Source organism: Pyrus communis, chromosome 10 (genome assembly GCF_041283825.1).
Source record: "Pyrus communis isolate YQ-2024b chromosome 10, ASM4128382v1, whole genome shotgun sequence".
Lineage (NCBI taxonomy): Eukaryota > Viridiplantae > Streptophyta > Magnoliopsida > Rosales > Rosaceae > Pyrus > Pyrus communis.
Genome location: NC_142574.1, coordinates 30,321,373 through 30,341,502, shown reverse-complemented (window position 1 = coordinate 30,341,502; position 20,130 = coordinate 30,321,373). Strand labels below are relative to the sequence as shown.

The 20,130-nt window shown below is 38.6% G+C and overlaps 3 protein-coding genes and 1 pseudogene across 6 annotated transcripts; 2 read left to right on the top strand and 2 right to left on the bottom strand.

Annotated features, from left to right (window-relative positions):
- Window positions 1-108: 108 nt before the first annotated feature.
- LOC137727430 (vesicle-fusing ATPase) lies at window positions 109-6,784 on the top strand. Of its 2 annotated transcripts, XM_068466293.2 has the most exons (22): window positions 109-430; window positions 657-752; window positions 853-934; window positions 1,033-1,083; window positions 1,558-1,731; window positions 2,159-2,313; window positions 2,399-2,507; window positions 2,995-3,094; window positions 3,183-3,238; window positions 3,417-3,482; window positions 3,606-3,688; window positions 3,762-3,895; window positions 4,250-4,460; window positions 4,706-4,837; window positions 4,924-4,984; window positions 5,108-5,167; window positions 5,385-5,443; window positions 5,559-5,646; window positions 5,816-5,938; window positions 6,150-6,215; window positions 6,328-6,464; window positions 6,559-6,784. In XM_068466293.2, exons 1-22 carry the CDS (start codon window positions 243-245, stop codon window positions 6,560-6,562), a joined length of 2,235 nt encoding a protein of 744 aa, XP_068322394.2. In that variant the 5' UTR covers window positions 109-242; the 3' UTR covers window positions 6,563-6,784. The 2 variants fall into 2 exon arrangements, with proteins under 2 accessions (XP_068322394.2, XP_068322393.2); XM_068466292.2 differs by having other exon boundaries at window positions 6,328-6,638.
- A 1,126-nt stretch (window positions 6,785-7,910) lies between these two features.
- On the top strand, window positions 7,911-12,983 carry LOC137727429 (linoleate 13S-lipoxygenase 3-1, chloroplastic-like; annotated as a pseudogene). The gene is made up of 10 exons (XR_015952330.1): window positions 7,911-8,051; window positions 8,588-8,909; window positions 9,199-9,468; window positions 9,742-9,830; window positions 10,174-10,321; window positions 10,566-10,838; window positions 10,912-11,105; window positions 11,204-11,505; window positions 11,580-11,846; window positions 11,952-12,983. The product of XR_015952330.1 is annotated as a linoleate 13S-lipoxygenase 3-1, chloroplastic-like (transcript).
- A 227-nt stretch (window positions 12,984-13,210) lies between these two features.
- Window positions 13,211-14,206, bottom strand: LOC137727431 (uncharacterized). Its single transcript, XM_068466294.2, has one exon. It carries the CDS (start codon window positions 13,815-13,817, stop codon window positions 13,371-13,373), a length of 447 nt encoding a protein of 148 aa, XP_068322395.1. The 5' UTR covers window positions 13,818-14,206; the 3' UTR covers window positions 13,211-13,370.
- A 517-nt stretch (window positions 14,207-14,723) lies between these two features.
- LOC137728681 (putative hexosyltransferase MUCI70) lies at window positions 14,724-19,831 on the bottom strand. Of its 2 annotated transcripts, XM_068467415.2 has the most exons (10): window positions 19,625-19,831; window positions 18,712-19,324; window positions 18,073-18,309; window positions 17,695-17,908; window positions 17,415-17,524; window positions 17,134-17,333; window positions 16,688-16,791; window positions 15,769-15,956; window positions 15,490-15,689; window positions 14,724-15,347 (listed from the first exon to the last, which is right to left on the bottom strand). In XM_068467415.2, exons 2-10 carry the CDS (start codon window positions 18,959-18,961, stop codon window positions 15,090-15,092), a joined length of 1,761 nt encoding a protein of 586 aa, XP_068323516.2. In that variant the 5' UTR covers window positions 18,962-19,324; window positions 19,625-19,831; the 3' UTR covers window positions 14,724-15,089. The 2 variants fall into 2 exon arrangements, with proteins under 2 accessions (XP_068323516.2, XP_068323515.2); XM_068467414.2 differs by lacking the exon at window positions 19,625-19,831 and having other exon boundaries at window positions 18,712-19,565.
- Window positions 19,832-20,130: the final 299 nt, after the last annotated feature.

Genomic DNA, 20,130 nt, shown 5'->3' with positions numbered 1-20,130 from the left:
CTAATATTTGGGATTCGGCTACAGGCTTATTAAACGGACCGACAAAGTTCGATCAAATCCAGCTGTCGTTTTGGGCTTTTATTTGGGCCACCAGAAACACAAAAGTCCACAAATTCAAAGTTCATCGTCTCCTTCCAATCTAAGCAAAAAAAAAAATTCAAAGAAACTTCATCCTCTCCATTTCTTACCACCAAAGGAACCAGAAACCTCCACCAAGATCTCTCTCCGTCTCCGATCAAAAAATGGCCGGCCGGTTCGGCTTCTCCTCCTCTCCTCCAGGGGTGATGATGACCGTCACCAACACCCCCGCTGCAGAACTCGCTCTCACCAATCTCGCCTACTGCTCCCCCGCCGATCTCCAGAACTTCGCCATCCCCGGCACCAAGCTCAACCTAGCCTCCGTCGGCGAATCCTTCGTCCTCACCGTCTCATATCCTTTTGATCTTCACGATTTCTGATTATCTTTACAGTTTTCATACAATTTTTCCCTGCAATCCGTCACTACTCGATCACACCGTTTTTGTTCGATTTTTCTTTAATTTGATTATAATTAATTGTGAAATTGTTACAATTTTGTTCGAATTTTTGAAAATTCAATTGCTTGGAGTTGGTGTGAATTTTATATTGTGTTTTTGGTGGCCTTAATTGAAAGAAACTGGTCATCCAAGCATACAGAGCGGCCACATTGCGCTAAACGCAATCCAACGGCGGCATGCTAGGGTTTCTACTGGCGATTCAGTCTCCGTTAGCAGGTTAGTCAGGCCCTCAATCAATTAAAGGATCACTGGCTCGGAGCTGAGGTTTCGATCTTTTTTCAGGTTTCTAATTGTGTTTTTGAAATCCCTAATTTAGGTTTGTCCCGCCGGAGGATTTCAATCTGGCGCTGCTCACGCTGGATTTGGAGTTTGTGAAAAAGGGCACTAAGAGTGAACAGGTATTTGCATATTGATTTGAATTTTACTTTATTGTTTAGAAATACAAATGCCATTCAAAGCATTGGGAATTCTGAAGAGCTTCCGCATTGTGTTGTAGGTTGATGCTGTTCGTCTGTCGGACCAACTTAAAAAAAGATTTATCAACCAGGTAACTTGTTCTTCATGCTTGTTATGGCTTTATTGTGGATCGTATGCATATGCTTGCATATCATATGCTTATATGCACACCCGCTGACCAAATAATGAAATCAATGTTGTTCTAATTTCTAACATGATCTTCTGAAGGCAGGTTACCGAATTGATTACGTATATCATTAAATGAAGATTGCTTATCGGTCGAATGCGTGTATGAATTTTACTATTAAATTAAGGAAAGAATAAAACCAACTCATGCTAAATTGTTTTGGTTAGGCCGTAGTGGTCAAGTACTAATTCAATTAAAATAGATGCAAACTTCAGCTATATTTTGCTTGAAAAATCAGCTGTGTTCTTATTTCCTGATTTGTTTGTTTGATCCTCTCTCATTCAGTTCCTCTCCCCCCCTCTCCCCCTTTCCTATCAGTATATATTACTTATACTGAGGGTCATGAGTTTTTGAAAGATTGGGCCTTATTATGTGCAGGTCATGACGGCTGGACAAAGAGTATCATTTGAGTTTCATGGGATTAACTACATTTTTACTGTCAATCGAGCAGCAGTAGAGGGACAAGAAAAGTCCAACAATGGTATTGAAAGAGGGATGATTGTCAATGATACATATTTCATCTTCGAGACATCAAATGCAAGTGGAATAAAGGTGAGATTTTGATATAAATCTTTACTTATTCCTATAAATTGTCAAATTATGTCAGACCAATTAGTTTTAACTGTTGGAAAGGACTGTATGACATATTTTAGTATCACTGTCTAGGCAGGCTAAATAGATCCTTATTTTATGTTCAGAAAAAGTAACTTCATGTATTTGGTAATAGTTATCAACTTATCATTATAGGTTTTTCATGACCATGTGTTTACAATAGGAAAAAACAAAATCATATATTAAATTGGTTGACTCACTTCATACTTGGTCGAGAAGGTCTTGCAATGACCAATGAGTTTTGTGCTTGTACCTTTGATCACTTTTTTTAGCCGCATATATCAGAGTCACGATATGATGGCCATTTTCAGGAGAACATTTTAAATAGTAAATATTGAAATTTGATATTCTAAATTGTATTCTCCAGATCGTAAATCAGCGTGAAGCTGCAAGTAGCAACATTTTCAGGCACAAGGAGTTTAATCTTGAAACACTTGGAATTGGTGGCTTAAGTGCTGAGTTTGCAGATATATTTCGAAGAGCTTTTGCATCCCGTGTATTCCCTCCTCACGTGACAAATAAGTAAGATAACTAATTCTTCAAACTGCACTGATATCTTTTTGGTATATCTACCGCGCTCCTTAATGGAAGGACTTTGATGTTCCAGATTAGGGATCAAGCATGTAAAGGGTATGCTGCTTTATGGGCCACCTGGCACTGGAAAAACTCTCATGGCTCGTCAAATTGGAAAGATGTTGAACGGGAAAGAACCAAAGGTTTGGAGCTTGATACACCTTTTTTTCAATAATCAAATTTCTGAGAGTTGTCAATTGACTCAATTCTCTTAGGACTAAGAATTTGTTCTGTTCATTGGTCTGGACAGTTGAGAATTTATGAATGTTTGAATGATTACTTTTCTAAGTTTCAGCTGTAATTTCAAATAAAACTTACCAAATGATGACATGTGAAAGTTGAAACTGAGACGAAATTAAGAACTAGGTACTTATTGTAACAATCGTGTATTCTCATTTTTCATAACAGGCTTAGGTAATGAATCGATTAAGTTCTGCCAGCTGTAAACATTTAACCATGCCGAATCATGATTTAACACATTATTTTGATGCTAGCACATTATTTTAAAGTTCCAAAGCTGTTTGAGCATGTCTGAATGATTTTGGATATGCAACTTATCCTTATATAGGTTAGTTATTAATATTACTGCAGGGTAATTGATGATATTTATATTTTTGTGAACTGTGCTAGATTGTTAATGGCCCTGAAGTTTTGAGCAAGTTCGTTGGTGAAACTGAGAAAAATGTTAGGGATCTATTTGCTGATGCCGAGAATGATCAAAGGGCTCGCGGTAAGGGATGTGCGTGTGTGTGTGTGTCAAGTGCACTTAGGTTGGTTTTTCAATAATTTCTAATGTCATTATGTCCTTAATTCCCCAGGAGACCAGAGTGATTTGCATGTGATAATCTTTGATGAAATTGATGCTATTTGTAAGGTATAATGATTTCTTACTATATGCTATTTACTAAGATTCCTTGTTCACCTACTTTTGTTTCTTCTGTATTGTATAACCTCCAAATCCTTCATTATCACAGTTGCATAGCTTCAGTTGGATCAAAAGGTTTCATACTTTGTGCTATTTACAATAACGCATGCTCTATTCTGCAATACAGTCAAGAGGATCAACTAGAGATGGTACCGGGGTTCATGACAGTATTGTGAACCAGTTACTCACGAAGGTTAGTGAAATTTACAATTGTGATTATTAAGTCGTGCAAAAACTAACAAACCTTTCTAGGCCAGTATTGTATTTGTGTTCCTAAGCGATCTCATCAATATGTCTGAAACTGCTTGTTTTTCAGATTGATGGCGTGGAGTCTCTCAATAATGTTTTGCTTATTGGGATGACTAACAGAAAGGATTTGCTTGATGAAGCCCTTTTGAGGTGCTCCTCTCTCTAAAACCTTTTCACAACATGTTTAGTAAACATCTAATTTTTGTCTTTTTCTTGTTTGTAGGCCAGGACGTCTGGAAGTTCAAATTGAGATAAGCCTTCCTGATGAAAATGGTCGTGTACAGATTCTTCATATTCATACAAACAAGATGAAGGAGAGCTCTTTTCTTTCCCCGGATGTAAACCTCCAAGAGCTTGGTATGTGCATAACTGACATGGTTGCCAGATCCTTATTAATCTGTTACTTGGATGTAGTCTTGGCATATGCATAAGATTACATCACTACATATAAAAAGTTTCCTACTCTTTCACCTTTTATTCAATTCCTCTGTTTCTTAAAAGTTGTAACATCAGTAAGACTTTTTTACTTAGGCTGAGTAGGGGTATAATGTTTTGAAAAATCAATGACCTTGAGATTGGAATATTCTTTGATAGTTTAATGTTCCAAATTGTTAATGCATGAAACTTTAAGAATCCTGACAATAATTTGAACCATACCTACGTATCCTTGAAGGAGATGAAGGGCTTTTCTTATATCTTTCATGTTTGCAGCTGCTCGTACGAAAAACTACAGTGGTGCAGAACTTGAAGGTGTTGTTAAAAGTGCAGTATCATTTGCTCTGAATAGACAACTAAGTTTGGATGATCTTACCAAACCAGTGGATGAAGAGAGTATTAAGGTTACTATGGATGATTTTCTACATGCACTTCAAGAAATTGTACCTGCATTTGGAGCCTCCACTGATGACCTTCAAAGATGCAGGTATGGCTTCAGATTATACTTCAGAACTATGGAGTAATAGGAAATGTGGTGGCTATTTATCTAGTTTCGTCATTGTATTAAATTACACCAAGCTAGCAAGCACTGGCCCTGGTAAAAGTACAGAAATCTTGACTCTGGTTTTAAAATGAAGTCATGCGTTTTTTGGAAGTCTGCAGCCAATCTGGAACCTATTAAAATTTTTATTTATATTTTATTTTCTCATGGTTTTGTCACTTGATTTCTAGACTTAATGGCATGGTGGATTGTGGTGATCGACATAAGCACATTTATCAAAGAGCTATATTACTAGTGGAGCAAGTTAAATTGAGCAAAGGAAGCCCACTTGTTACATGCCTTCTGGAAGGCCCGAGTGGCAGGTATACATGGTTGTGTGCGTTTTTATCCTATTTTCATTTGCTTTTTGTTTACTTTGAGCATTCTGAACTTTACCCATCTTGGACAGTGGTAAATCTGCACTAGCGGCTACTGTTGGCATCGACAGTGATTTTCCCTACGTCAAGATTGTAAGCTCTCTTATTATTTGTTTCACTTTACATATTTATGTGCTTTTCAAGAATTTGCAGTCTTCAAATAATCAATATTCTTTTTATTCCTGTTACAATTTTTTTTAATTTTTAATTGGATAGGTCTCGGCTGAGACAATGATTGGTCTTCATGAGAGCACCAAATGCGCACAAATTGTAAAGGTTTGTATTGTCTTCTTGATCGCTTATAGAGATGTCACTTTCATGTCTCAAATATTCAACTTCCCAACTATTGTAAATTATTCAGTATTCTAGGATGATCTGTTTGTTTACTGAAAATCCTCGTGTATACACACGCCTATGGATGAATGTAGCCTTATCGATATAGTTATCTCTTCTTTTTTTTCTTTTTTTTAAATTTCTGTTATTTCCTGAATAGGTTTTCGAGGATGCATACAAGTCACCATTGAGCATCATTATCCTAGATGATATTGAAAGGTAATTACTGCTGCTTTAAGTTTAATTGACTTTTGTGACTCATTGTGGCTTGTCTCCGAAAATCTTTAACAACCATTTATCTTCAATAAATTGTTATTTTTAATTTGCGTTGCAGGTTACTGGAGTATGTTCCTATTGGTCCAAGGTTTTCCAATTTAATATCTCAAACACTCTTGGTCCTACTTAAGCGCCTCCCTCCAAAGGTTCATCATTTATCCTCGACTTATTGAATATTAAAGACCTGTTAGGATATCTGTTAGCTGAGTCTATACAATGCCATACTTTTTGGAACGTGATTACATTTTTTTTGCATCTCTGAAGATTATGGAGTTTGGATGCCCATAATATTTGTTTTTAACCTCTCCTCTTCAGGGGAAAAAACTTCTGGTATTTGGAACAACAAGTGAATTGGGTTTCTTAGATTCAATCGGCTTTTGTGATACCTTTTCAGTCACTTACAATGTACCCACACTAAAGACGGAGGATGCAAAGAAGGTAACGATACTTTTTGTTTCCATTTTGGTTATTTTTTCAGCTTTACATTTTCAATTTTTTTTGTTTTAACGTTGTTGGTAAGTGAATGTCCTCGCCTTCCAAATATGATTCAGTGAATGTCTATCATGATGTTAGAGCAAATATGTTGTAAACTGTTAAACTTTGAACTTCGTACGTATATCCTAATTTCCTGGCATTTTTCTAATTGTAGGTGCTAGCCCAGTTGAATGTTTTTGCTGATGAAGACATCGATGCGGCTGCAGAGGCCCTGAATGATGTAAACTTTGACATCCTTAATTTTCTTCATCCCTTAATTTTTTTTTCTTCTTTTTTTTTTTTTTTTAGTTTTCCGCTGTTAATATCCGACTTTCATCTATGTCACTCTCTAGATGCCCATCAAGAAGCTCTACATGTTAATTGAGATGGCAGCTCAGGGTGACCAAGGAGGCTCTGCCGAGGCTATCTACTCCGGAAAAGAGAAGATAAACGTCACTCACTTTTTCGATTGCCTTCAGGACATTGTTCGGTATTAGTTTATATTGTATTGTTCTATGATATGAAAACCACAGAATTCTAATACTTCGATAGTTCGATTAATCATTTTCATTCTTATGTTTTAGATAATCCCTCCGACATTTCAATTTTTGTTTTTGTTTCGGGTTTTTGTTCTTGAGGAATGAAGAGCTTTCTTTTTTCACAAGGTTAGTGCCTTCCCCTGTTGGGATCAGTTCTTGGTTGCATTGAGTTGTATACTGAAAAAAGGTCTTCAGGCCTTATAATTATGAGTGTAGTCGTATTTTATAGTTTGAAGAGAACATGGAGGATTATACAACGCCATGATTATTATTTGGTCGTGCTTGATTTTTGTTATTCGTTCTATGACAACTTACATGGAGAATAATACACTGCCGTGCATAAATTTATCTCCACAGATACAGCGTTATTAGATTGGGATGTCAAGATGACGGTGAACCTATTTCATGTAAGTTATTCTTTGTTTCTTTGCTGAAAACAGAGGGAGACAAGTTAGTATACTAAGAGCATGCATAATATACAGTAAGATTTAAATCGAGTACTGTTCTCTACGGCCAGTGTTGAGAATATGCTAAACGTGTTACATGGTTATCTTGTCTTATAATTCTAGACCATACTACTATTTTATTTCTCGACACAAGCGATACTGATAGAAGGAAGAATCTAACCAATGCCCCTTGCCCATCCTATTCTATATATAGGCTCATAGTTTTAACATAAATCTAGTTATAATCTTTACATCTAATTATGCTCATGTCATTTAGTATTACGGTCTAATTGTATTTCTCTTTACTTGTAAGTGAGAGATCTTATGTTCGATTTTTGCCAAAGGCAAATTTGAACCACATTATTGCTAACCCATTGTGAGAATAAACTCACCTCCATCCCTTTAATGTAAATAATGTAAATAATATCGTTTGTTCAAAAAAAAAAAAAATTATGCTCATTACCATTTGAGTGTAGTGTACCCAATCTACAAGCTTCTCAAACCTCACATGCGATACACCTTGAAGGTAAATGCATTGGCGTCAGGAGCTCATTAACGCTGGAGCCACACTCGAGTCTAATTTCACTTCCTGGCAAATATATTGCATGGAGTTTGTGATGCTTATCGAGATTGTTGCGCTTTGACCTTGAAGGCCTTTCGGTAGATCTCATTAGAAGGTTCGGAAACTATGTCTTTTTATTGCCAAACATGTACGTCTTTTACGTTATCAGACCGAACTCTAACTACATGAACAAATTTCATCAAATTAATTATTCGGTCTAACAATCTGATAACTTAATATGTCATATTCTCTTGCATGGTACAACGAGTTGATCAAATTAGGCCATGCAGATCTTTTCCATGCATGGTACAACGAGTCGATCAAGTTAGGGCATGCAGATCTTTCCCATGCAAGCTGGTGGACAAAACTCTCAACCCCAAATGACCTAATCTGAATTCTCACTACCATAATTTGGATCACATCCGCCCAACATGCTGCCCTAAACTTTGGCCGTATACGGTGGTTACGTCCCAACTCGCCCACCACACATGAGAAGACTAGTGCCTAGACCAATCGTACATAAATGTTAGGTATTTTTCATCTTATTTTGTTTCCCGCATCTCTAATCTCTCTTATCATTTTTTTTGCTTAAACAAAGAGAAAATTGATCCAACTTAAACATCTCCATTCTCAATGTATAGTGCTATGTAATTTGGCAAATTAAGGAGAACACAACAAGCTTTTGTTCTTCGCCATTGTTTTCTTTTCTTCAACAAAAAACAAATTCCAACAAGTAAACGAAGAAAAATGGAGGTCGACAAGGTAATATCCACACATATACATAAATTGAGATTAGGTCATGCCCGATATGCGATCATATTCTCCAACATAACTTCCAAGCTAGCTAGCTAGGTCTATATATAGTTGTTGGATGTGGTAGGCTGATCAAAATTTATAGTAACTGAAAATATTTGAATCCTAAAAATCAAAACCCAATATATACCAGGCCAACTTTATATACATAGTTATGTCAATTACCATGGGCATGTTTAATCCCAATGTTCACAATATTTCAAGTCCACTGGATTATACTTATTCTGCCATTAATCTCTTTCCTTCAACAAAGAGAATGAGATTCCAAGAAAGGAAGACAATCAAAACGGAGGATGCTGTCGCAGCCCGACTTGCTGTTGATAAGGCGGCTGGTCGTCGTGGTGTTGCTCGGCAATGGGACAATAAAATGGTAACAATGTCAATGTCCTCCTCATCTGTTGTTGCTGATGAAGCAGAAAAGCCCGTGATGGCTTTGGACCTCTCTGCGCTGGTGACTGTAAGGAGACCTCTGAAGTCAAATATCCAACACATGATACGTCACTGGTTTGGCGGCAACCATGACCATGCCAACGGGGGTGTTGTTTTACAGCTTGTCAGTACTGAAACTGAACCAGGTAAAGAAGCTTATTACTTGATCTTGTGTGTGAGCCTCACTAGTTTTATACGTCTTTTGAAATAAAGCTTCACACCTGAATGAATACAAGTGGTTAAATTACATAACAAACGTACGCATTACTATTTAAGATGATATATGAGATCAAACACAGATTAACAAATTAATAATTACTATTGCATCTGTTGGGGATGCGGATTTTGGATTTTGGATTTTCTTTTCTTTCTCTTATGTGTTTGTTTTTGTTGAAACATCATTTTGGCTTTTTCCCGTACTTGTTTCAAACAGAGAATCAACGAAGCCAAAACTGAGCTACGAAGCTGTACTAGATTGGTCGAAGGATCTAAAACTGAGAAGTGCTGATCAGAAAAGCACTTATCAAGTTAAATTTATGGTGGATTCAAAATTTGGGATGCCAGGAGCCATCACAGTGAGTAACAGATATGAGGAGGAGTTTTATTTGGATAGCTTCAACATTGAAGGTGTTGTGCGTATTGCCTGCAACTCTTGGGTTCAACAAGCTGATGGGTCCTCAAAAAGATTCTTCTTCTCTACTAAGGTACATACATACATACATATACAGAGACACATATTACAATACCAAGATATATATTATATTTATATATAGATCATATACTCATTAGTCCTACTTACACCTGTTTTTTATGTCAATATATGTCATTGGTATTGTGTCAATATCATTGTAGCCAACATGCTATCTAGTATTGATACATTATGTGTCTATTTAAAGAGCAGATGTTCTGCACAAAAAATTTATGTATAACTCAAGGCCATGTGACTTTGCATGATATATGTAAATGTAATTTTGCAAGCTTACCTACCAAGTGAGACACCAGCAGGGCTAAAAGAGCCGAGAGAGATGGAGCTAGAACAGCTGAGGGGTGATGGGAAAGGACTTAGACCTGGTTGGTACTGAGGTGATTCTGAAAAAAACTGGTATAAAAAAAAGCTGGGAGCTATTTTTGTATTTGGTAAACATTCAGCTTCAGCTTTTTTTCACAGTTTTGGGTGAAAAAAGCCAAAAACAAGAAGCTGCAAAACCCAGTTTTGAAAAATCGGCTTTTTTTCACATCTGTTTTACATAAAAGTTTACCAAACACTATAATACTATTTTTTTTTTCAAAAGCACTTTTACAAAAAAGTTTACCAAACACTCTGCTGCTTTATTTCACAGCCGCTTATTCTCACAGCACAACAGAATCAACTTTTTTTCAAAGCACAACAATACCAAACCAGCCCTTAGAATGCCATTTGATAGAATATACGACTATGACACCTACAATGACATTGGAAATCCAGATGAGGGAGTTGAATTCTCCCGACAAATTCTTGGAGGCTACAAGAATCCGTATCCTAGACGTTGTCGAACTGGACACCCTCCAACCAGTACAGGTACAGAGAGTGATTGACTGGTACCGAATACCAATGCGCGTATATAGTACATTGTCAATATTTTATCATGATTACCAAATATCGACCTACATGATAGAGCATCAAAACGAAATATCGACAATGTCACAAATACCATAGACTTATTTCCCTATTGAAACAATAAAAGGGTAATTCAATTGTTTTGGGCCGAAAAAGGGTATTCAACATTATACGATTAGTTTTGATATACATGTCTATGCAACAGATGAGAAAATAGAGTCGTCGTTAAACGAATCGACGGCATTTTACGTGCCGAGAGACGAAGAGTTTGAAGAGTCCAAAACGCAAGCTCTCGAGCTGGGGAAGTTGAAGGGAATTCTCCGGCATATAATTCCTACCCTTACAACCATTTCCGGCGACAACAAAGTTTTCGAGTGGTCCTCAGACAAAATTGGTTTGTTTAAAGACACGTCTTCACCAGAGCCTTTGAACAAAGTTCAAGAATTCCTCAGATTTGAACGTCCAAAATTGTTATGTCGTAAGCATCATTTTATTTGAGTGAACGTGATCATGAAGCCATGAATGTTTCTAAAATCTCCCTCCAATTTCAGGAGCAACATCTTCTTGGTTGGAAGACGACGAATTTGGACGTCAAGCAATTGCCGGCATAAACCCTCTGAGCATCGAAAGGCTCACGGTTTTCCCACTTGTAAACAAATTGAACCCCTCCATTTATGGTTCACAAGAATCGGCACTCAAGGAGGAACATATAACAGGCCATCTCAACAGCATGTCCGTACAACAGGTATGACGATGAAGGAAAAAATAGTTGAAAGACATGGATTACTTCATATAAAACACAGGAAAGGTTCCCTGAAGTGCATACATGGTTGTGTGTCGCAGGCATTAGAAGAAAATAAACTGTTCATACTAGATTATCATGACATTTTCCTTCCATTTCTAGACCAAATAAACGCTTTCGATGATCGAAAAGCTTATGGAACGCGTACAATTTTGTTCTTGACGTCAATGGGAACGTTAAAGCCTATTGCTATAGAACTCAGCTCTTCTGCAACCAATTCAGTTTCACCATCTAAGCAGGTTCTCACTCCTCCAGTTGATGCTACAACAAATTGGCTTTGGCAACTCGGTAAAGTCCATGTATGCTCCAACGATGCCTGCGTTCATCAACTGGTTCACCACTGGTACGCACACCGATTACCTTAATTTTTGATAATATGCAAACATGCCACAACCTGAAACTTGATGACTGAACCAGGTTACGCACTCACGCCTGCATGGAGCCATTCATAATAGCAGCCCACCGGCAGCTGAGTGTGATGCATCCAATTTACAAGCTTCTCAGTCCTCACATGCGGTACACCTTGAAGATAAATGCAATGGCCCGTCAGTTTCTCATCAATGCCGGAGGGATAATCGAGTCTGATTTCAGTGCCGGTAGATACAGCATGGAGATTAGTTGTGCTGCTTATCGAGATTGGTGGCGCTTCGACCTTCAGGGCCTTCCTGCAGATCTCATCAGAAGGTTTGATTGAAGTTCTCTCAATTTATATATCTATCATCACTGAACTGTAAATTCTTCATCTCCAGCAGTGGACAGCTTACTAACTTTATCATCATTTCTGCATAGAGGAATGGCAATACCGGACTCTACCCAAGTCCACGGGATACTTCTACTGGTCGAAGATTACCCCTATGCAACAGATGGACTCCTCATATAGTCGGCAATGGAGACATTGGTTCGGACCTATGTCGATTACTACTATCCTGATGCAAGTGTGGTTCATTGTGATACAGAACTCCAGGCGTGGTACAACGAGTCAATCAATGTAGGCCATGGTGATCTTCACCATGCTAGCTGGTGGCCGAAACTCTCAACTCCAGATGATCTTATCTCCATCCTCACCACCATGATTTGGGTCTCATCAGCACAGCACGCAGCACTGAACTATGGGCAATATCCATATGGTGGGTATGTCCCGAACCGCCCACCACACATGCGGAGACTATTGCCGCAGGAGCATGATCCAGAGTATGCTGCTTTCATTAGGGATCCACAGAAATACTTTCTATCATCCCTGCCAGGTTTATTTGAAGCAACGAAGTACATGGCTATAATAGATATCCTTTCAACGCACTCACCGGATGAGGAATATATCGGGGGGAGAAAAGACTTGTCAACCTGGTCAGCTGACACGGTGATCACCGAGGCATTCTACAGATTTTCAATGGAGATGAAGCGGATTGAGAAAGAGATTGAACAAAGAAATGCCGACTTAAACCTTCGGAACAGATGCGGGGCTGGAGTATCACCATACCAGCTGCTCATGCCAAGCTCGGAACCAGGGGTTACGTGCAGAGGAGTGCCGAATAGTATATCAATCTGAGGTTAATCAAACAAACAGTAATTCCTCAACTAGATTTCTAGCAGTTCAGTACTCCAGTTCATGAGAAGAAGCAGATTTGCAATCCCAAATAGCACAATTCCAACAAAAACCATAATGCATCAGGATTATGCAGATACAATCACGGCTAGAGCTACCGGCCAGAGACGAAAAACTCCAGCACTTAAAACCCCTTTAACTTCCTGTAAATCCAAATTCCCATTTCCACACATTTTAACTGCCTTCAAGATTCAAGATACACACGCTTACGATCATCAGCTGATAAGTTCGAGCCTTCAAGGCAATGTTTTATCAGTCACCAAGTCATGTGCTTTAATATAAACAAAAACGACACACCTGGGCATAGCCAAGTTAGCTAGAGTAATGTACTCGCCCCACTACACAAGAGTCCGGATTTTCCTTGATTTTCCTCCCGCAGTTTCAGCTTCGTTTAGATTAGAATATCGCTCGAATAAACAAAAATTGCATGGCATATGAACAAAAATGACCACCAAAGGATGATGTGTTTCAACTTTGATTATCCACAAAAGTAAAAATGTACAACAAAGATGACCAATATTCCACTAACATGTAACAGAACCAAAAAGCAAATTAACAACATATAACAAAACAAGAAGCCGTAAATAACGAGGAAGAAGAGGGGCTTAGTCGTACTTTTCTCTCCAGGAGAAAACAAGGAAGAAAACCCAAGACGCAGCCAGCAAGACGTCGCCGACCGTCTGCCTCAGCCAGTCCCAGGCGAGGTCCTCCACCCGCCGCTCGAAGTAGCACCGCCACAGCGCCATGGAAACGTGGAGCACCGTGCACCCCTTGGCGAAGAAGCTCTGGAACTCGCGATCCTTCACGAAGGAGACCATGAGCAGCAGGAAGCCGATCGCGAAGAGGAGGAGGCCGGAGAAGGAGTCGCAGGTCCGAATCAGGAGCTGGTCGTGGGGGGTGGACCCCATCAGCTTCTGGGCGGTCTCGGTCCCGTGCCCGAAGGTGTAGACCTCCGTCATGTAGAACATCATGAGGGCTCCGCAGGATATGGCGATTAGGGAGTGGAGGAGGCAGATGACGAAGAAGGCCGACGACGGCGCCGGCGATGACATCGATCAATCGGACGGCTGGGATCGAGTTATCGAGGTGTCAGGGCCGGCGATGACATTGATCAACCCTTGGTTTCTGAGAAATTGGGAAGAAGGTGAAGGAGAAAATTAATTAATTGATAACGTTTTTCAAATTTTATTTTCTTTTTTGGGTTTAATTTTTAATTCAGGAGAGAAAAGAAATGTGTTCTTGCTTTTGTTGTTGGATAAGGGTCCGGTGGGACCCGGATGGGGTCCATTTTGTCTTGGGATGGAAACGTGGCGAGATCCTAGCGGTGCCGACAGATTCCAACTGGGACGGTGGGACCTACTGATTCAATTCGGTTGAGCTAAAGATTATAAGAGCATCTTGTCTCCTTACTGACCATATAACAAATAAGAACACTTTACGGTTTGAAGATTGGGTGGTATATCCTTACATTCATTTTTATCGCTAACTTTTTGTTTTTGATTTTTTTCAATTCTTTTGTTTCGATAAAATTGAGAGGAAAGTGTGAAAGGTAAAAACGGGTTGGAAGATATTTTTGAAGAATCATCCTCTTGCTTCTCTTTTGCGTAATTTTCATGAGATTTTGAACCAATTTGAATATTCTCAGCTCAAGCATAGTTACAGAGAGAATAATTCTGTTACAGACTGTCAGCCAATTGGAGCTGCAACATTGATAATTTGATACGGGCTTTTGTTTTCTTGAAGAACCTCTGTTTTTTAACTGTTCGAAACCAAACCCCCACCTTTGATAGAAATAAAATTGTAAAAGGAGCTCAAGAACATGATGTGCGTCGTCTTAACTTACTAACTGATGTCCACATGTTTGATTGACAGTAGAAAAACACAAATGTTGATTATCTTGACCTTTTCAGATTAAGAATTAAAGGCAAAAAAATAAAGAAAGAGAGGAGGAAAGTAGATTAATTCAGTAACTTTCTTAACTTTATTGATTTTTCAAATTAAGAGACATCGACGAGTATATAATTTTGGGTGGGGGTACAATGGTAATTAAAGGACAAAATGGGCCACTACATATGAGGGAGATTTTAGTAGCAACCCATATTTTTCATAATTTATTTGGAAAAATTATACTTTTATATATACAACAAAAAATTGAGTAAAAAAACTGAGACAATATTCCAAAAGGTAGAAAGAATGAGGAGAAAGCCGCTCCATGCTGAAGCAGAGCTAGGACACTCTCATCTTGCACAGATCCTCCGTAACCGCCGCCCCGCCGCTGGAAGGGGGAGGTCTAAAGAATGATGTAACTTTCTTGAACAAAATTTTTAACTTGAATCAATGTCTCTAGCACCGGCAACGATTTTGCGGTGACGTCTAGAGCCCGACCTTCTATCTCTCCCACGCCTTGGAGGCCTCTTACCTGGGGCTTTTACAATGCTCTCGGGTGAAGTTTCGGTTGATGGTTTAACTGGCGGTTCGTTACTTAAAGTTGGGGGTGACGGTGGTGGTGGTAATAGCGGTGGTGGAGGAACAGCCTTAGGAAGAGGAGGAGCCATGTGTTCCAATACATCTCTATGATATTTCTGTAGACAGTGAAAACACACACACGAAATGCATCGAGGAACATGAGAAAGAGAGAATCGAAATGCAATAGCACCCAGAAACCCCCATGCATCCCTCCCAAGGGAAAAAAAACCCGTACTTCCAAAACATATACATGCGTACCTGAACAACAAAATTGCGCCTTTCACAGTCGTAGAACATATTGATAGTCCAGTTTGTCTTTTCCCGAATGTGGTCTCTCACTGTGGAAAAACTAATCTGATCCCTGGAAGTAAAACGATCAACTTCATGGAACCAAAGACAAGCGGCAAGGTTGCTGATAGGGACATGCTCCCTTATTATAACACATCCTTCAGGAACGTCTGCAGCAAGACCAAAACAAGAAAACCTAGTAAAGCGAAACATACACGAAATGTTTTAACAGAGTGAAGGTCCACCTACCACTTGTAATGGGAAGCTTTTCCTCAGAATATGGGGTCAAACCTTCCTTTTTGTAAAATTCAACCTGAAAGTCAATAGAGGCATTGTCGTATTTTCCAGCAGCTTTATTTGCCTCAGCTTCAGTAAACACGTCAAAGCGTTTATAATGTCTAGAAATTGCAAAAGTTGCATTCTTTCTCCACAAGAACCTGAAATATAGGTTAAATTTAAAGGATGTATCAGCATGAATGCTTGTAAAAGCAGGCTGAATAAGGCTTGCGTAAAAGAGCAAAGCCCCTTCCGTGTACTGGGTACACAATTGCTTTTCAATCTGATGTTTCGTATCCAAATGATAGGAGTACATAAATGGACAGGATCTAACATAAGTTTAGTAAGACTCAAATATCTTGTAGTATTTCAGCGGGTTTCATCCATACCGGAGAATCATTTTGATTTTACTCGCACAAATGTGAATGGTGGGGCAAACGTAAAGGACAGTCAAATAGGGGAAAGCAGCTTTCAGGACTCAAAGCACTAACTGGAAAGCGATTTTGTAAGTTAAAGCAAAGCATACGATAATATATCAATGTGCCACAGTTAGACGTGGTTGTAAGCTGCAAAATTGCATCTGAAAGAGGTAACCAGGAAATTGAACAAAAGATATCATATTACAAATGAACTTGTTTGACAACATTACTATGATGGTGGTATTTTGCATCTGGGCATTTGGATGTTTCTTCAAAGCAGACTTGCCAAAATGTTACACTGATGATATTCCATAATCAAGGGTAATTTTCGAAAAACAAAAATTACGAAGACCTATTTATCATGATAGAAAGTGAAAGACTAAGCTGTAATTTTTTTTTTTTTTGGGTGAAAAAAATAACCTATAAATAAATTAAGAAGGCTAGATATTTGTGAAACTTTCAATCAGATATACCTTTCAAGAATTCGATATGGATCCACGACAAGTTCAAGTTTCCCATCGATCCATAAGGAAAAGCGGGCATTAGGAAACATCCTATGCACTAAAAGCTTAGGAATCTGCAAAAGATGTAATCTGCGTCAAAGTTATGTCAAGGTACTACAAATGTACATAAAACAGAGCATTCTGCAAAGAAAGCCCCATTATCTTAGTGACACATTTAAATGCACAGAAACACAACCATTCACACTGTACTCATTTGTTCCTTTTAGAGAAGCTTAATGATATCTTACATGTTCCCAAATAATTTTAATGTCCACTTAAGATCAAAATCTGGCACAACATGATAAACACCTGTCTACAGATAATTCATAACCAAGGAGCCAATTCAGGTAACTATTCCGAAGATAACTCTGCTCTAGAGTTGATAAAATTTGGTCGCAAAAAATTAGAAATCTTACCTTCCCAGTGCGCCTTCCATCCGTGTAAGGAGGGTTATGCACAACCACAGTTCTCCATATACCAACTTTCCTATCGCTGCCCATTTTCCCAGATGTTCTCAAGTAAGCTTCTGTCACATCATCTATAAACATGTAGAAGCAAACGGTCTCCTTGGAATAATCACTAATCTTCCTTGGCTGGTTTATCTCATCAAAATTTCCTGATAAAAACAAATTCAATTGATAAGGAATCCACCATATATATGTAACAGAAAGTTGAATTCACATATACTGCATATTACCAAATATAGCTGATGCAACAACCACTCCATTACACTGCTCCATATCATTTAGGTCAATCTCATCCAGATCATATCCAGTATTGCGGCCAGGTTTACTTCCTCTAACAAATCTGATTGATGCTCAAATCCGTCAAGCAAAATGCACAATAAACTTAAATGAGTGAAGGGCCAATGGAAGCTCATTAATATAAGACTAACTAATTCAAAAAACAAAAATCAGGTATGAAAAATAAAAACAGAAAACTTGACCAAGGTAAAGCAAAAAGGGAGAAACACATACCCACAGTGCACAGTCATTGACTCTCTTATATCATACGAATCACTCCTTTGCTTCAATGTAGGATATCCACCAAACTCTGAGCCTCCAAATTCTGTTTTTCTAGATAAATTTTCTTCATAAATGTATGTTAAATTCTTCAGAACTGGAGAATATGAAGGGACCTTGGGCATCAAGGCTATAGCTTCTTCCACAGGAAGGTAACATACTGGACAAGCTGAAAAGTAAAGAAGGAATAAAACTCAGCAACATCACGAGTTGTTAACCTATCTCAGTGCCAAATATTCCTGCCATCTTTAAGTTTAAGTAATGCAAAATAGTTTATTCCAGAGAAGAGGAAAATCTAGTATAACCAAAAACGAAGAAAATGTAGAAACTTACGTCGTGGTCCAGTTCTTTTTTTATCTGCTGGTGGGGGAGGCAAAGTGAATGTATTACATGGATGTCCAGGAGGAAGAGTGTAACCCAGAAAAACAGCAGGAGGAGGAGGAGACAACGCCCGCAAAAAAGTCATGTTGTTACTTTGAGGTCCATGTTTTCGCGAGGATTCAGAAAAACTTGTGATGCTGTTGTTAACACTAATGTTTCCGACATTGACAACATCTTGTCCGTCTTCACCTATGTATGAGCAGATAAGCGTATATTACTTACCCAAGGAAACATCTTTTAGTCTAAGAAATGAACTTAGTATGAGGAATTTCAATTAAAAGAAGATTTTTTTACTACCAGATAAGGAAGCCAATACTAATGCAGATGAAAATTCATTCCACACTGTCATACTAGCTTAATCAATTTGCTAAGACTAATCTTTTGCTCTCAATTGATAACTAGCATTCGACCCAATTCACTTCCCCCAGCTTCAAATTCGAACTCAATCAACTAACACAGAAGAATAATTATATCCAAATCAACTTGGATCAACTCAAACAACCCAATACCCTCATCAACAGATACAACTCAAACAGAACCAAATTAACTTATAAAAAGAATCAAGCATGCACAGGAAAACGAATGCCGAACCTTTTCCAACGTACAAAACCCAGACAAAAACCGCGGCGGAGATGAGGCAGAGCAGCAGCATTCCAACCTTCTTCCGGCCGGCAAACTTGCAGATCCAGTGGAACAACCTCTCCTTCTCCTTGAGCATTTTCGAAGGCTTACGCGCAGATTGGATTGGCAACACTCCGTTGATGCTGTTGATGTTGTTGTGTAGCTGTTTATCCAAAGAACCATAACTCCCTGATCGAATCCCCAATGACCCTCCAGTCATTGTTGATCCAAACCTTCACGTGCCCCTCTCATCTCCCTCGTCCTCCCAATCCCAACCCAATCTTTCAAAAATCTCCCAAAAACCCAGATTTTTTTCTCGATCGGAAACCCAAAACTTCAACAACCCAACTCACCAAATCGGCCCCAGAATCAAGGGCCACTCCCAAATTTCACTGAATCGCAAGCTCCCCTGCTGCCCAATTGCACTCAAACAACACTCAGAACTCAGCGTTTCCAAAACTCCGTTTTTTTTTTTTTCTCGAATCCAAAAACCAAAATTCCAAGTTGGCAAGTGACAAGCAAGAACAAATATGCTTCTGGGAATCGAGTATTGCAGGAAACGAACAAAATTTTGCTCCAATCACTGAAATCAATGAAATTTGAACTCTGTGAAGGGGTGGAAAATCAGGGATTGGTGCATTCGGTTTGTAGGGTTTATACTTTATAGCATAAATCTAGGTTTTTATGAAATCTAGTTTTCTTGTGTAAAGGAATCTGGGATCACAATTTACAAACAAATCAAAGTTCTTTTCCCCTTTCCTTTTTATTATGCTAATTTTGAGGGGATGATTTTCTGAAAAAAAATTCTTGGGATTTATTTGTATATTGTCCAAATTTGTGGAAATATTTTAAATGAAAGCATCGGAATTTATGATTGCCTAACCTGCGCCATGTGCCCGCTGTTAACATCCAGACGCGGTCTCCTTGCCTCACTCATGCCGTATTTATCTTTCGGGCTGGCCTAAAGCTCAAATCGAGACGTTTTGCAATTTGGGATGGGGTACGATAATTATATGTATTTAATACCGTTATTATCGATGATCAACCACAATTATATGTATATATGTATTTGATACAACTACAACACCTTAACCACCATTGGGCTAGGAAGAAGATAATAAGCCAACATGCCAACTTCTACAACACCTTAACCACCACTGGGTTAGAACGATGATTTTAGACTCGTATTTCACATAACACGTTCTGTGTTCGATTCTTAGCGCTGGTGAATTACTCGATGATAGTCAAAATGAAGTTTCAATGCCTATGTGAGTCTTCTGAGCTACCGCAAAAAAAGTAAAATGTTGTAGCGAAACCACTAGCTGGTCCGAAAACTTCTACAACGCCTAACGATCATGCGTCCTTAAATATATTGCAAAGTTTACGTAA